General features: G+C 52.9%; 1 protein-coding gene across 1 annotated transcript; it reads right to left on the bottom strand.

The window, feature by feature from the left end:
* Window positions 1–3,645: 3,645 nt before the first annotated feature.
* On the bottom strand, window positions 3,646–16,130 carry LOC100975226 (cocaine esterase-like). Its single transcript, XM_034940376.3, is given in 13 exon segments — window positions 3,646–4,236; window positions 4,698–4,770; window positions 5,284–5,421; window positions 5,837–5,981; window positions 6,268–6,348; window positions 6,470–6,613; window positions 6,898–6,996; window positions 7,426–7,684; window positions 7,766–7,899; window positions 8,762–8,903; window positions 9,866–10,070; window positions 12,795–13,026; window positions 13,028–16,130. Coding segments are annotated over 13 exon segments (1,947 nt in total). The 5' UTR covers window positions 13,136–16,130; the 3' UTR covers window positions 3,646–4,049.
* Between the last annotated feature and the right edge of the window lie 72 nt (window positions 16,131–16,202).

The following is a 16,202-nucleotide window of genomic DNA, read 5'->3' as shown; positions in this document are numbered from 1 at the left end:
CTTTTGAAACGTACATGTGACCACTGCACTTCTTAAGGAGCGCCCCCCTTTGCTTCGGTGGCTTTCAGTTTCCTCACCTCCCGCGGAGACCACGGCCATGGTCATTTATCCACTTGACGAACATTTCACGAGCGCCTGCCGGTCCGAGCGATGGGGACCCGACACTCCCGGGCCTCTGTTGCAGCAGGGGAGGCAGGCGCGTCACCGGGAGGTCCCGAGACACTGGCAGCCCTGCCAGGCCAGAGGCGACCAACCGGCCTGGGTACCGGAGTGTGCTATGGTCCTGTAACTATGGGCCGTAGTGTCTGAAGCCCGGAGGTGGAGGCTGCAGTGATCTGTGATGCCACCACTGCATTCTAGCCTGGGTGACAGAACGAGACCTTGTCTCAAAAAAAAAAAAAAAAGTGGGGGCAGGGGATAAATTTAATTGTAAGTTATTCCACCAGAAAGCCGTTAAAACTATAACTATTGAGTCTAAACAGTAATTCTGGAAGCCGATTTTGGGAAAGTATATTGGATATCTGCAGAACTGAAAAACATGCAGAGACATGCATGCAGCTGGTGCTCAATAAACGCTTTCAGAATGTAGTGGGAACATTATGCACCAATCAAGGTTCATTGAAAGGAAAGTCGGCCTCTCTCAAGTTCATCAGTCCCGGCTTAATATTATCCTTGACAGCCACCTGGTGGCCAATATGGGCAATGTAGGTGTCCTGGTCTTCGTCCCAAACTTCATAGGGCTTCGTGGTTGGGCTTAAAGGATGTGGATGGAAAGAAGGGAGACATCCCCCCTGGAAAACTGGTGCCCTGAGAGGCAAATTGGTCAGAGGTAGCGGCGTAAGGGGATTATTAGGGTCTGTGGGACAGGAATACAGCCTCTTAATGACAGAGAGAATATACTTGGGTGAAACCAAGAGGCCGATTAAACGCAATTGGCCACTTTTGCACACTGAGATAAAATATGAGTTTTTTTGCAGAGCGCGGAAGGAGAAAAGTTTAGGAACAACAATGAAGTAAGTACGAAAGGTCATCATGTGGACACAGATGGTGAGTTTGGGGATGCCCAGGGGGTTGAAAAATTGGCAGGGAAATTCTGAAACGTGAGAGAACATTTCCCTGGATGGAGAGTCCCCTGGGAGCCAGAGGACAGGAATCTCTTAGCAGGTGTGCTAATATCCTGTGAGTATGGGCCTTACAGTGTCTGTAGAACCACTGAGAAGAAGAGCAACCTTCAGGAGACGGGCCACTGAGGAAACAGCTTGGATTTCCTGGCCACTGTGCAGGAGGCCCAGGCTCAGGGGCCTATGGACAAGCCCGGTCTTGCTTCTGACGAAAGTGGGGTGAGGCACCTCTGCAGGACATCGATAGTTGGGTGGGTGGCTTGTTTTATTTTTTATTTTTGAGATAATGTCTCGTGCTGTCGCCCAGGCTGGAGCGTAGTGCTGTGATCTCAGCTCACTGCAACCTCCTCCTCCCGGGTTCAAGTAATTCTCCTACCTTAGCCTCCTGAGTAGCTGGGATTACAGGCACCTGCCACCACACCCGTCTAATTTTTGTATTTTAGTAGAGATGGGGGTGCACTATGTTGGCCAGGCTGGTCTTGAACTCCTGACCTCAGGTGATACCCCACCTTGGCCACCCAAAATTGCTGGGATTACAGGTATCAGCCACCGCACCTGGCCTGAGGTTGCCATCTATTAACCAGAGAACAAGTCCTCGCCAGACACCAAATCTGCTGGAAACTTGATCCTCGATGTCCAAGCCTCAAGAACTGTAAGCAATACATTTCTGTCATTATAAGGCACCCAGTTTATAATATTAACCTGTAGTATTTTGTTTCAGTTTTATATCAGTATTGGAAACACTATTTTGTTGAGGCAGGGTCTTGGTGTATTGCCCAGGCTGGAGTGTAGTGGTGCAATCACGACTCACTGCGGCCTTGACCTCCCAGGCTCAGTGATTCGCCCGCCTCAGCCTCCTGAGTAACTGAGACTATAGGTGTGTGCCACCACATCCAAATAATTTTTGTATTTTTTTGTAGAGATGACATTTCTCCATGCTGCCTAGGCTGGTCTGGAACTCCTGGGCTCAAGCTCAGGAGGCCCACCTCGGCCTCCAATAGTGCTGGGATTACAGGCATGAGCCACTGCACCCGGCCTAACCGGTAATATTTATTTGTTTGTTTATTTATTTATTTACTTGTTTTTGAGGCAGGGTCTCTCTCTGTCGCCCAGACTGGAGTGCAGTGGTGCAATCTCGACTCACTGCAAATTCTGCCTGCTGGGTTCATATGATACTCGTGTCTCAGCCTCCCTAGTAGCTGATATTCTAGGTGTGCACCACAGAGCCTGGCTAATTTTTGTCTTTTTAATAGAGACAGCGTTTCACCATGTTGGCCAGGCCGGTCTCAAACTCCTGGGGTCAAGTGATCCACCCACCTCGGCCTCCCAAAGTGTTGGGATGATGGGTGTGGGCCACTGCACCCGGTCTAATCAGTAGTATTTTTGCTACAGCAACTGAATGGACTAAGACACCAGGAATTCCGGTAACTAGGTTTCCTATTGGCCACTCACAGATTTTTGTTGCTGTTGTTGTTGTTGTTGTTGTTTCTTTGTTTGTTTGTTTGTTTGAGACTGAGTCTTGTTCTGTGGTCCAGGCAGGAGTGCAGTGGCGCAATCTCATCTCACTGCAACCTCTGCCTCCCGGGTTCAAGGGATTCTCCTGCCTCAGTCTCCCTAGTAGCTGGGACTACAGGCGTGTGCCACTGCGCTAAGCTAATTTTTTGTGCTTTTAGTAGAGATGGGGTTTCACCATGTTAGCCAGGATGGTCTCGATCTTCTGACGTGGTGATCCACCTACCTTGGCCTCCCAAAATGCTGGGATTACAGGTGTGAGTCACCACATCCGGCCTGGCCACTCACAGATGTAAGAGCACTTGGGGCTTGGGGAGAGGCAGACAGAGGCTTTTTTTAGAATTTATTTTTATTCTTTCAGACCTCTCAGGGATGAACGGACATAGGCTTCTGACACTTAGGTGTGGGCAACATCCTTTGAAGCACCTCCCTCAAAGTGGAAAAGGCCTGGGGGCTCAGAGGAGAGAAGAGAGAAGGCAGGGAGAGGGTGGAGGTGAGGAAGGGAGGAGGGGGCCCAGGGCTCAGTGGGGTGTTGGGGAGGGTGGGATTCCACTGGGGTCTGCCCATCCACAGCTCAGTGGGGGGATCTATGGAGTGTTCTAGCAAGAGAGGACCCATGGCAGGCTTGGTAACTAACATCATGCAGTACCTTCTTCTATTCTCTCTCTTTTTTTTTTGGAAACGGAGTCTCGCTCTTGTTGCCCAGGCTGGAGTGCAGTGGCACAATCTCAGCTCACTGCAACCTCTGCCTCCCAGGTTCAAGTGAGTCTCCTGCCTCAGCCTCCTGAGTAGCTGGGATCACAGGTGGGCACCACCACTGAGCCCGTCTATTTTTGTACATTTCATAGAGATGGGGTTTCACCATGTTGGCCAGACTGGTCTCAAACTCCTGTCCTCAGGTGTTCTGACCACCTTGACCTCCCAAAAGTGCTGGGATTATGGGCATGAGCCACAGTGCCTGATCTATTATTCTCTTTTTATTTTTATTTTTCTCGTGTTTTTTCCCCTTATATTTTGTTTTCTTTGCTTTTTAAAAATCCTTTTTACTCCTCACTGACTTGAAGCTCAAAACTTTCCTATTTAGCTTCTAATCACAATCACACACTCTCTTTCTCTGTCTCTCTCTCTTTTTTTTTTTCTGAGAAGGGGTCTCACTGTGTTGCCCTGGTTGGTCTCAAACTTCTGGCCTCAAGCCATCCTCCCATCTTGGCCTTCCTAATAGCTGGGATTACAGCCTGAGCCATCATGCCTGAGTAAGTTCTTAATAAATGCTTTCTGAATGGATGGATGGAAGTATGAATGAATGGCTAAGTGAATGAAGGGATCAACTTCTTTCTCCTCAGTGAGTGTGTGTGGGCACAGCAGGCTGACCCTTGCCTGTCAGCGAACCCACCCCCTCCTCCCCGGCACAGGGAGCTACAGCTCTGTGTGTCTCTCTTCAGGCTCCTCGAGCTCCTGGATCTTTTGGGGCAGCGTCTTCTTCCAGAACTGGAGCCTGTGGGCCTTCAGAGCCCGGCCCACCGCAGGCTGTAGGTTCAGCTGCAGGTATTGCTCCTCCTGGTCGAACAGCGGCCAGTGTGGCAGACCCTCGCCATTGGGGTTCCTGTAGACATGCCGTCCCAACAGGGTGGTATGAGGGTCACTCTGAGTCCCCAGAGCCCAGACCTGAGCACCCTGAGTCTGGTCAAGCAAGGCAGCCAAGCAGGCCAGGTGGGCTTGGGGAATGAGCGGGGAGGCTTCCAGAAACAGGAAATAAGCTCCCTCCAGCTAGTGTCAGCACCAGTGGAGGCGGGGCGGCCGGCTCTGTTGTGTCCCTCTCTCTGAGAGGGAGGCCCTGACGGTGGCACAGCACTGGCGCCCACCCTCCAGATAGACCGGAGAGATGGAGCTTGTCCACTGCCCCACGCACCCCGACCCTGTCTGAGTGGGTCCCGGAGCTCGGGAAGGGGCTATCATGTGACGAAGGATGCGGGTGTGCTCATGAGGTCACCCCGACTAGGAGATTGCTGGATGGGCACAAGTACCCCAACCCGGGGAGGTTGAGGCAGGGGTGTGCTGTCTCACCCGTTTCGAGCAAAGTTGGCCCAGTACTTCATCATCTTCCTGCTTAGCTGTTCCTCCTCCTCAGTGAATTTAACTGCAAAAAGAAAGGGGACGTGTGTCTTGGTCAGGATGTCCCACCTCAGCATCCCAGGTGGAGCTTGTCCTTGGCCCATTTGCCCTCTGTCCCCAGGCCCGCTTCTCTGCTTTTTCTCCCACTGCCCTCAGGAGCCAGCCCTCCCCTTTTCCAAACCTTCCCCTTAGTCCAAGCTCTGGCTGACTCCATCCTGGGCTCCTTCCTGGCCCTGAAGGCCCCTTTTTCCTTCTGTCTCTGGGAGTCACTGAAGAAACAAACATGTCCGTGAAACACCTGTTCTGCACCAGGCAAGACACCCAAGGGTGGGGAGAGGCGGAGGGAGCACAGGCCACAGTCTGAAGAGTAGTTAATTCTAATCCTGGCACAGCCTTTGGAGCTGCAAAACCTTGGACACCTGATCTCATCCTCTCTCTGAGCCTCAGTTTCCTTATCTGGGCAGTGAGGACAATCAATCACCCTTCAGGGACCCAGCCAGGGTCCCAGCCCACCTCCCGGGAAAGGAAGAAGACTCACCGTAGTTGCCCCAGAAGAAAGTTCCAAAAACAAAAGGAAGTTCATCACCATGGTCTGCCTTCACATGCGGCGGCCTAATGTTCTTGACCCAGCTCGGCTGATGCTGGAACTCGTAGAAGTACACAGGGGCCCGGGAACCTGTGGGGTGGACAGCCCATGACACGGTGGCCCCTCCCCTGAAGACTTCTTGCCTCACCCATGGTGATAAGATACCTAGGTCCAAAGCTGGCTGGAATCTGGACAGTGGGGTGTGGAGCCCCAGGCTGGGGAAGGAGCAGAGGAAGAGACTTGGGATAAATCATGGCCTCGGACTTCTTAGCTGTGTCATCTTGGGCAAGTCACTGAAGGTCCCTAACTTCAATTTCCTCATCTGTGAAATGGGGAAATGTCTGTCTCTTGGGCTAGCCATGAGGATTTACTGCAATGACGGACGTCAAGTGTCTCAGGGGCCCAGTAAAAATAAGTGGGGACCTGGAAAGCAACAGGTCTCACCTGGAACCCACAGCCCTGAGCTGTACCCTGCCAGCCAGGCCTTAGGTCCAAATATACTCACGCTGAAAATGTGCTACTTGGAGGGCAGGGATCACGAACAGGAAGTCCTCCATCATCTCCTGGAACTGGGCTTGGAGGGTCTGGGGATCCCCATTGTCCTCAATGTACTCCTCCATCAGCAGGTCACCAAATGTAGGAGGCAACATCTACCCCAGGTGGATCAGGAAAAGGCAGGTTAGTCGGGTTGCCAGGGGCAGGGAGGAGGTGGCCTCGGGCTTGGGGAGATGGACCATGAGATGGACCATGAGATGGAACAGGAAGGGAGAGCAAAGGCAAGGCTCTGAGGTGATCCCACCCCCAAGCACACACACACACCTGGGCCTTTGCTCATGGGGGTCACTACATAGGCAGGGTATCTGGGGGTTGAATTTCCTCTGTCTCAGGACAGGAGAGGAGCCCGTCTCCATTGACGAGGGACCCCAGGAGCCTTACCATTAACCTTAACATTTCCTGCAGAACAGCCTGGGAGGCCTCTCTGTACATTTCCTTCTGGGTGTCATAGGTACTTGAGACCTAGGAGGCCGGGAGAGAGTCAGTAGTTGGGGATGGAATAAGCCTGGAGCTCTGAAGCCCTGAACACCACCCACTACCAGATGGGCTCCCCAGACACTTGAGGACTTGGGTTGGGCCTCACACTGGGGATGATCCAGCCGAATTCATCGTTGTTGACACCAATGATGCTGGGAACAGGTTGAAAGTCGGCAGAGGCCAGCAGCTCCTGGGGGTGCCTGGGCAGGAAGATCCCATCCACCACTCCGGGGATCATCCCGTTGAAAGGCTGAGAGGAAATGCAAGGTCAGGGAACAAGATCAGGTCCCAGACATCTTCTGATGCCGTCTGAGTACCTTCCACTCCTTCCCAGTTCATCCCCAGATGCTCATATCCACCCCAGGAGGTCAATGCCTGGCTCAGGCATGCACCGACCTTCAGTCCCCACCCAGGGCTATGACACCCAGGCATGCAGATGAGGTAACGTGCCCAGGGAATATGAGGGCCGTGCAGGCCTGCCAGCCCCATGCCTATTGCACCCCTTCCTCTACACCCACATCCATTTAGACCAACCTTGTTAATTGCAAGAATCTCCTCTTTACTCTTGCCCCGCAGGCAGCCCACCAGGGCCTCAGAGTCAACGTGGTCACAGGCAGACAGGTTGGCCACTACCTGCAAAGGGACCAGGCAGGGGCTGGCTCATCCTTCCAGGTAGAGGAGAGGAGTTTGCCCAAGGCCCTGGCCAAGGACAGGGGCACCCCAAATCTCAGAGGGTACTGTGTATGAGTTCCTGCAGTTCTGACACTGATCCAACTCAGAAGTCCCAGACACAGGGGCCATCCCATCCGCCTAAATGGTTCTCCTCATGATGGGGATCCCTACGGTGACAACTTTGCACAGAGGTCACAGAACAAACTTGGCCTCTGCAATGGCAGAAGCATGCGCATTCTGACCCTGGAGCCCCCCAGCAATTCCACGGTAGGCAGCAGCTCCTGGAGCATGCTCCCCGATGGCCCTTGTCATCCCTGTTTAACAGACAGAGGCTCTGAGGGGTATGAGGGGAGGGAGCAGGCCTAGGCCTCTGCAGCTGAGGGCACTCACCGTGGAGATGACATCACCTGAGCTGGCAATGAGGCAGGGCATGAGGGCCACGCCACTCTCCATGATGGCCCCATGGAAGAGTCCTTGGGATATGGGGGACAAAACAAGTGAAGACACACTCGTGCCACCCGCAGACTCGCCAAAAATGGTGACACGGTCAGGGTTGCCTCCAAAGTGGGCGATATTCTGCCGGACCCAGCGTAGTGCGGCCACTTGGTCCAGGTAGCCCCAGTTGCCGGTTGCATGTTTGTCTCCAGTGCTGAGAAGTAGCAGAGACAGGGATCACAGGGCTGTCCTGGCCCCACTCAGCCCACGTTGCTGAGCCCAGCCCTAGTCTCACCTGAAGAAGCCCAGGACACCCAGGCGGTACTGGATGGTGACCACCACCACGTCCTCCAAGGCGGCCAGCATGGAACCATCATACATGGAAGCCATGCCAAAAGCAAGCCCACCACCGTGGATCCACACCATCACCTGGGGAAATCAAGGCAGCTACCATCATGCTCCCACCCAGCCAAAACCCCACCAGGGCCACTACCTAGACCAACCAGTGCTTTGCCTCTGTCTACCTCCCCATTAGAACTCCAGCACAAATTCATTACGTGGGCCACAGACTAGGCACCCAAGATCTATCAGGAAGACCAGGACTCACATCTTTTGGGATCGACCCCCTGTATCAAAGCCTGGTTTTATTAGTCCCAGGAAACTCACCAAAGTGGAAAGAAAAGGGTTATCTCCCTGATGGCTCCACATGAACATTAATCAAAAATGTCCTTAGCCTGAACCACATAGTGAGACCCTGTTTCAACAGAAAATGTTTTAAAAATTAGCCAGGCATGGTGGCATAGGCCAGTAGTCCCAGCCACTCGGGAGGCTGAGATGGGAGGATCATCCAGGAATTCGAGGCTACAGAGAGCTACGCCCATGCCACTGCATTCTAGCCTGGGCAACAGAGCATGATGCCAACTCTAACAAAAAAGTTTTTGTGTGTGCCCATTCTCATAGGCCCAACAGATTATCCATGGCTGGGGTTCTTGGTCACCTCAAGGTGCAGCCCTTGGGCACTTGAGTGGATCTCCTGGGCATGAGTTGGCTGGGTGAGCCCTGGGTCCAGCCCAGAGCCACAGCCTTTGACCTCTGGGAGCAGCCAGAACTCTGTGACCCCATGTCCAGGGGCCAGCTGCCCAGCCTGGGTAAGTAGCATCTCTTGGACCTGATAGTGAGAAGCTTCTCAGCAGCATCCACTCTGCAGCAGGGCCTGAGCTAATATTGCCTTTCTAGCTTCTTGCGGAAGAACTGTCCTCCATCCCCCAGTGAACTGTGGCCTGATACCCACCGGCAGGTTAGAGCCTTCATGGCTATGGGCCGGCGTGTAGATGCTGAGGTACAGGCAGTCCTCAGACATGGAGACGGAAGGGATGGTCACATTGACTTGGTTCCGAACCTCTGAATCCATTGTGGTGAGGTCCTGCAGACACCTGGTAACCAGGGCAAACAATCAGTCCAGTGGCCAGATCGTGGCCAAAACGAGACCCTCGATTCAGATGTGCTCCCTGTCACCCTCAGCCCCTTCCCACAATACCCTGCTCACACATGATCCCACTCAAAAATCCCTTCCCACCAAGTTACAGGCCACAGGCTCTGGGGAAGCTGAGATGGAGCTTGGACTTCCAGGGAGGCCTCGAGGTTATTGAGGACCTTGGGTATCATTCCTCCTGACGCCGGAAACCTTGACTCTTAGGGGTTTCTATGAGAACCATTGGCTGCATGTGTTGACATTCACCACTATATCGCTGTACCCCCTCAGGCCTGGGACAGGGGAATAGCCCACATATGTGTGCTACATGAGTGAATGGATGTTAATTTCTCATGAGAAGGGCAGTGGGATCTCCCGCATCCCAAGTCTAAACTCTCAAAAACTCATCATTCCACATGGCCTCCAGTTGGAAAAATATACACGTCTCTTGGCCAATAGCTCCTGGCCCTGTCTGTGGACACAGTGACTGTGAGGAGTGCGGGTCCCCAGAAAGCTACCACTACTGTTCTCTTCAGGTATTTGCAACATCTGCCACTAGAGTTAGGGGCTCCTACAAGGTTCACAGAGCCAACCCGAACCTTTCCCAGAGACACCTGCCACTGGTGGCAGAGAAAGCTCGGCATAACCAGAATCTGGGGAGATACCTGTCTCTGCCCCTCCCTTCAGCACCTGGAGCCAATGTCTTCTGAATGCCAAGCTCTGATCCAGGAGTCTGAGAAGTTATTCTGCCCTCCTAAGCCTCAGCATGCTCATTGGAAAAATGCACGTGGGAATCCACGAAACTCAGAAGGAAAACTGGCTGTGCGGGTTTAGATGAAATGATAACTGCAGCCTAGCTGAGCTCAGAGCACCCCCACCCCTGCCCCAGTGTCTGGAGTTCCCTGGGCCCCTGGGAGAGCTTACACAGCCGGATGGGTGGTTCCATCCCTCACACCACTCCAAGATTCAGGGGGCTCAGGGGGTGCAAATCGCAGTGGACCTAGAGGTGGCTTGGCAAAGGGAATTCCCAGAAAGGTATGGACCCCGGCATCGACGCCCTTCACGTGGACAAGACTCCCCAGCACCTGCCCCGTGTGTGTGGTCCGGATGGGACTGGCAGAGTCCTGACCTGTGGGCAGAGAGACAGACATCACGGTTGGGTTTGACCAATGAGCTGCCCTCCCAGACTGTTGGTATTGCCGCCTCCTTGCCATCCTCAGCTCAGCTCAAGGGATCCTGATCTATAAACACGGGCTTTACAAACTTCCTGCCTGTAACACTCCCTTCCTGCTCTGCCTTCCTGGGCCTGTCTCCATCCCATCAGGCTGAGGCTCCTTGGGGCCAGGCATCATCATTCAGCCCTAGGACCTTCAAACAAAGGGTCACATGCCCTTGATGGGACTAGAGTGTCCTTCAACTGTGTGCCAGGTCATGTGACAGTAGGATGATGGTGGGAATTGGGCAGGCAAGGTTCCTGTCCTCAGGGATGTCATGCCCAAGGTGGCAAGAAATGACATAAAGAAAGCATCCTCGAAACCGTGAGTGATGTTGGTGAAAAGAACTACAAGAGAGAAGTATGGCTGTGGCTGGGACAGAAAAACCACTGCGCCTGGCCTGGGGACCCTAGTGGAACTCTGTCTCTGCAACAAAATCAAGAAAATAAATTAGCGGGGTGTGGTGGTGCATGCCTGTAGTCCCAGCTATTTAGCAAGCTGAGGTGGGAAGATTGCACGAGCCTGGGAGGTTGAGACTACATTGAGCCGTGATCGTGTCACTGCACTCCAGCCTGGGTGACAAAGCGAGACCCTGTCTCAAGATTAAAAAAAGTCAAAAAACGAAAACAGCCTTAGGGAGCTAATGCCACCCTACACCTGTCAGTTCAACATGGATCAATATGTTTGATGCCACCTGGTGTGGGTGAGGCCAGGGTCAGTAGACATTTACAGACACCAGAGAGGACATTTTAACAATGTCTCCAAGTCAAAAGGCCCATTCCTCTCCCGAGTAACACACTCCTACACACGATTCCTTGCTGGAGGGGATGTCTATCCAGGTAATTCTCTGTGGCCACTGGCCACTGATGCCTGATGTTTGTTACAGCAAAGGACATCACCTGCTGAAATGTCCCTGATTAGAGACCTGGTACATCAACTCATGTAATAAAGAGATTCATTGCTTGCTTCATCCTTGAGAGAAGCCCTTCCATTAATCAATATGAAGAAGCTCTACCATGTAGGGGTGTGTGGAGGCCACCCCTCGTGTTAGAAAGTGGAAAAGCCTGGCCCCAGAAAGTGGGTGAGTTTATGACCGTTTAGATGAAAGTCAAGGACAAGTGCACACATCTATTCTTGTGTAAACTGCTGGGCACTGTGTGTACTGCGGTGTCAACAAGCAGTTTCCAGTGTGGGCCATGGGGACTTTGATGGCCCCTGAGGAGAAGCCAGGACTGGTTGGGTAAAAACAGTATGGCACACATCACCTGTACCCTCCTATGGCTTGTCAATTATTTTTTCTGAATGTGGGTCCAACCCAAAATTAATATATATATATGTATATATACATATATATATTTGTCAGACAAGGTATCTATCTGTTGCCCAGGTTGGAGGGCAGTAGTGTGATTACAGCTCTTCACCTCCTGGGCTTGAGATCCTCCCACCTCAGCCTCCTGAGTGGCTAGGAGTACAGCTGTCTGCCACCATGCCTGACTTTTTTCTTTTTTTTTGGTAGAAACCAGTTTTGTTGCCCAAGCTGGTCTCTAACTCCTAGCCTCAAGCAATCCTCCCATCTCTACCTCTCAAAGTGCTGGGATAACAGGTGTGAGCCACTGTGGCTGGCCCAAAGTATTTTGAAAGGTAGCCATCTGTGAGGCCAGACAGATCTTCCTGCTGGGCTCCTGGTGAATTCTAGAATGTGGTCAAGGGCAGGCATGGGAGGAAGCCCTGCAGGAGTGCACCATGGGGCGGGGGGGAGTATGGACTCCACCTGCGCAGATTAAATTGGGGAAGGGTTGGGAGAGACAGTCAGATCATACACTTAGGAGAGTTTCAGGTGAGAGGACCAAAGGCCGAAACACTCCCCCAGCTTCTGATAAGGGCCTGGAGAAGCCTGGCAGGCACACAGAGCCTTCACCTTTGCCCTGGAAGCCAAGTTGTGCCCTTGCCCAGGATGAGGTAAATGGCATGAAGGACACCACGAGCTCTTTGGCTCTTGTTTCTAGAGACAGATTTTTGCTTTTTCACCCAGGCTGGAGTGCAATAGTGCGATGAAGGCTCACTGCAGCCTCAACCTCCCCTGCTAAGGTGATCCTCCCACCTCAGCCTCCCAAGTAGCTGGGACTACAGGTCACAGGCCACCACAGCCCACTAATTTCTTTAAATATTTTGTACACTCTGAGTCTCATTATGTTGCCCAGGATGGCCTCCAACTCCTGGGCTCAAGGAATTCTCCCCCTCGGCCTTCCAAAGTAGCAGGTTTACAGGCATGAGTCAATCGCACCCAGCCACTGTGGCCTTATGGATCCGCTTCAAATTTGGCGCCTGAGGGCTTTGTTCCCCAAGGACCACTGTCCTTATCTGAGGCCCCTTTGGAGGGGTCAGGGCGCCCCCCTGGCCAAGGAGGCCACACACTCAGAGCCAGATGCTGCCAGAAGCTATTATTGTTATTACCGGCCGGCAGCACTGGCTACAGCCACAATCATAAGAGGGAAATGGACTGAATCCCCGCACTCCTAATCCCTCACCCACTCTGACCCGAGGCTGCCGACCCGGCCTGGCATGTCCCGGCGCTCCTGGGGCCCCTGTACTCCCCTGGCTCCTCGCCGTGGTGGCCCGCAGCCCGACCCTGGCCTCACCCTGGCCCCGGACAAGAAGCAGCAGGAGCCCAAAAGCCACCGCGCTCAGCCGCGTGCGAAGTCGGTGCAGCCGCATGGTCGGCTCGCTGGTCTCGGTTCTCTGCCAGTGGACACGCTGCTGTTCACCCAGAGGCTGCCCCGGGTCGGTCCAGCCGTGGATCAGTGCCTCGCCCAGCCTCGGAGTTTGGACTGGGCAGGGAGTGGGCGGGGTGCGCTGGCTTGGGCCGGGGAAAGGTGGGTCTGGCAGGAGAGCAGGACTGAACAGTCATAAGTGGGTGGGGATCTAGTGGCAGGCAGGCCCGGGCACGGCCACTTCCCTTCTGCCCGGTCCCCTTTGGCATCCGCGGAAGGGGCCGCGCGGCTTCCGTAGCCAATCCGCGATCCAGGGAATCCTCTCCTCAAACCTGTCCTTGTCCACAGGCCCGATGAGCGCGCTGGGGGATCGATAGGAGGGGGCAATAAACTAGAATTGGAGAACTCAGGAGGGCTTCTCTGAGGAGGTGCACGTTCAGGATCCCCACAGATGGGGAAATGGGAAGGAACTTGATCGGGGTGAAGGAACCGCTTGAGCAAAGGCAGGGAGGCGTGACGGCGCCCTTCATTCTGGAAGCTCCTCCTTGCTTTCAGGACTCAGTTTCCTGGGTTCCCCTTTACAACCCCTCATCCCCTTACAGTCCAGGGTCTGAGGGTCTCCGCGGTCCCCTCCCTACTCAGTCACGCCATTCTTTTGAAACGTACATGTGACCACTGCACTTCTTAAGGAGCGCCCCCCTTTGCTTCGGTGGCTTTCAGTTTCCTCACCTCCCGCGGAGACCACGGCCATGGTCATTTATCCACTTGACGAACATTTCACGAGCGCCTGCCGGTCCGAGCGATGGGGACCCGACACTCCCGGGCCTCTGTTGCAGCAGGGGAGGCAGGCGCGTCACCGGGAGGTCCCGAGACACTGGCAGCCCTGCCAGGCCAGAGGCGACCAACCGGCCTGGGTACCGGAGTGTGCTATGGTCCTGTAACTATGGGCCGTAGTGTCTGAAGCCCGGAGGTGGAGGCTGCAGTGATCTGTGATGCCACCACTGCATTCTAGCCTGGGTGACAGAACGAGACCTTGTCTCAAAAAAAAAAAAAAAAAAAAAAGTGGGGGCAGGGGATAAATTTAATTGTAAGTTATTCCACCAGAAAGCCGTTAAAACTATAACTATTGAGTCTAAACAGTAATTCTGGAAGCCGATTTTGGGAAAGTATATTGGACATCTGCAGAACTGAAAAACATGCAGAGACATGCATGCAGCTGGTGCTCAATAAACGCTTTCAGAATGTAGTGGGAACATTATGCACCAATCAAGGTTCATTGAAAGGAAAGTCGGCCTCTCTCAAGTTCATCAGTCCCGGCTTAATATTATCCTTGACAGCCACCTGGTGGCCAATATGGGCAATGTAGGTGTCCTGGTCTTCGTCCCAAACTTCATAGGGCTTCGTGGTTGGGCTTAAAGGATGTGGATGGAAAGAAGGGAGACATCCCCCCTGGAAAACTGGTGCCCTGAGAGGCAAGTTGGTCAGAGGTAGGGGCGTAAGGGGATCATTAGGGTCTATGGGACAGGAATACAGCCTCTTAATGACAGAGAGAATATACTTGGGTGAAACCAAGAGGCCGATTAAACACAATTGGCCACTTTTGCACACTGAGATAAAATATGAGTTTTTTTGCAGAGCGCGGAAGGAGAAAAGTTTAGGAACAACAATGAAGTACGTAGGAAAAGTAATCATGTGGACACACATGATGAATTTGGGGATGCTCAGGGGGTTGAAAGGTTGGCAGGGGAATTCTGAAGTGGAGAAGACATCTCCCTGGATGGAGAGTCCCCTGGGAGCCAGAGGACAGGAATCTCTTCGCAAGTGTGCTAATATCCTGTGAGTATGGGCCTTACAGTGTCTGTAGAACCACTGAGAAGAAGAGCAACCTTCAGGAGACGGGCCACTGAGGAAGCAGCTTGCCTTTCCTGGCCACTGTGCAGGAGGCCCAGACTCAGGGGCCTATGGACAAGCCCGGTCTTGCTTCTGACAAAAGTGGGGTGAGGCACCTCTGCAGGACATCGATAGTTGGGTGGGTGGCTTGTTTTATTTTTTATTTTTGAGATAATGTCTCGTGCTGTCGCCCAGGCTGGAGCGTAGTGCTGTGATCTCAGCTCACTGCAACCTCTGCCTCCCGGGTTCAAGTGATTCTCTTACCTTAGCCTCCCGAGTAGCTGGGATTACAGGCACCTGCCACCACACCCGTCTAATTTTTGTATTTTAGTAGAGATGGGGTTTCACTATGTTGGCCAGGCTGGTCTTGAACTCCTGTCCTCAGGTGATACCCCACCTTGGCCTCCCAAAAGTGCTGGGATTACAGGGGTGAGCCACCGCACCTGGCCTGAGGTTGCCATCTATTAACCAGAGAACAAGTCCTTGCCAGACACCAAATCTGCTGGCACCTTGATCCTCGATGTCCAAGCCTCGAGAACTGTAAGCAATACATTTCTGTCATTATAAGGCACCCAGTTTATAATATTAACCAGTAGTATTTTAAGTTTTATATCAGTATTGGAAGCCCTATTCTTTTGAGGCAGGGTCTTGCTGTGTTGCCCAGGCTGGAGTGTAGTGGTGCAATCACGACTCACTGCAGCTCTGACCTCCCAGGCTCAAGTGATCTGCCTGCCTCAGCCTCCTGAGTAACTGAGACTATAGGTGTGTGCCACCACATCCAAATAATTTTTGTATTTTTTTGTAGAGATGACATTTCTCCATGCTGCCTAGGCTGGTCTGGAACTCCTGGGCTCAAGCTCAGGAGGCCTCCAATAGTGCTGGGATTACAGGCATGAGCCACCACACCTGGCCTAACCGGTAATATTTATTTATTTGTTTATTTATTTATTTACTTGTTTTTGAGGCAGGGTCTCTCTCTGTCGCCCAGACTGGAGTGCAGTGGTGCAATCTCGGCTCACTGCAACTTCTGCCTCCTGGGTTCATGTTATACTCGTGTCTCAGCCTCCCGAGTAGCTGATACTCTAGGTGTGCACCACAGAGCCTGGCTAATTTTTGTCTTTTTAGTAGAGACAGCGTTTCACCATGTTGGCCAGGCCGGTCTCAAACTCCTGGGGTCAAGTGATCCACCCACCTTGGCCTCCCAAAGTGTTGGGATGATGGGTGTGGGCCACTGCACCAGGTCTAATCGGTAGTATTTTTGCTATAGCAACTGAATGGACTAAGACACTAGGAATTCCAGTAACCAGGTTTCCTATTGGCCACTCACAGATTTTGTTTTTTGTTTTTGTTTCTTTGTTTGTTTGTTTGAGACTGAGTCTCATTCTGTGGCCCAGGCAGGAGTGCAGTGGCGCAATCTCATCTCACTGCAACCTCTGCCTCCCGGGT

This window comes from Pan paniscus, chromosome 18 (assembly GCF_029289425.2).
Source record: "Pan paniscus chromosome 18, NHGRI_mPanPan1-v2.0_pri, whole genome shotgun sequence".
In the NCBI taxonomy this organism is placed as follows: Eukaryota; Metazoa; Chordata; class Mammalia; order Primates; family Hominidae; genus Pan; species Pan paniscus.
Note: the sequence above shows the minus strand (reverse complement) of the source record. Positions and strands in the feature narration are given on the sequence as shown.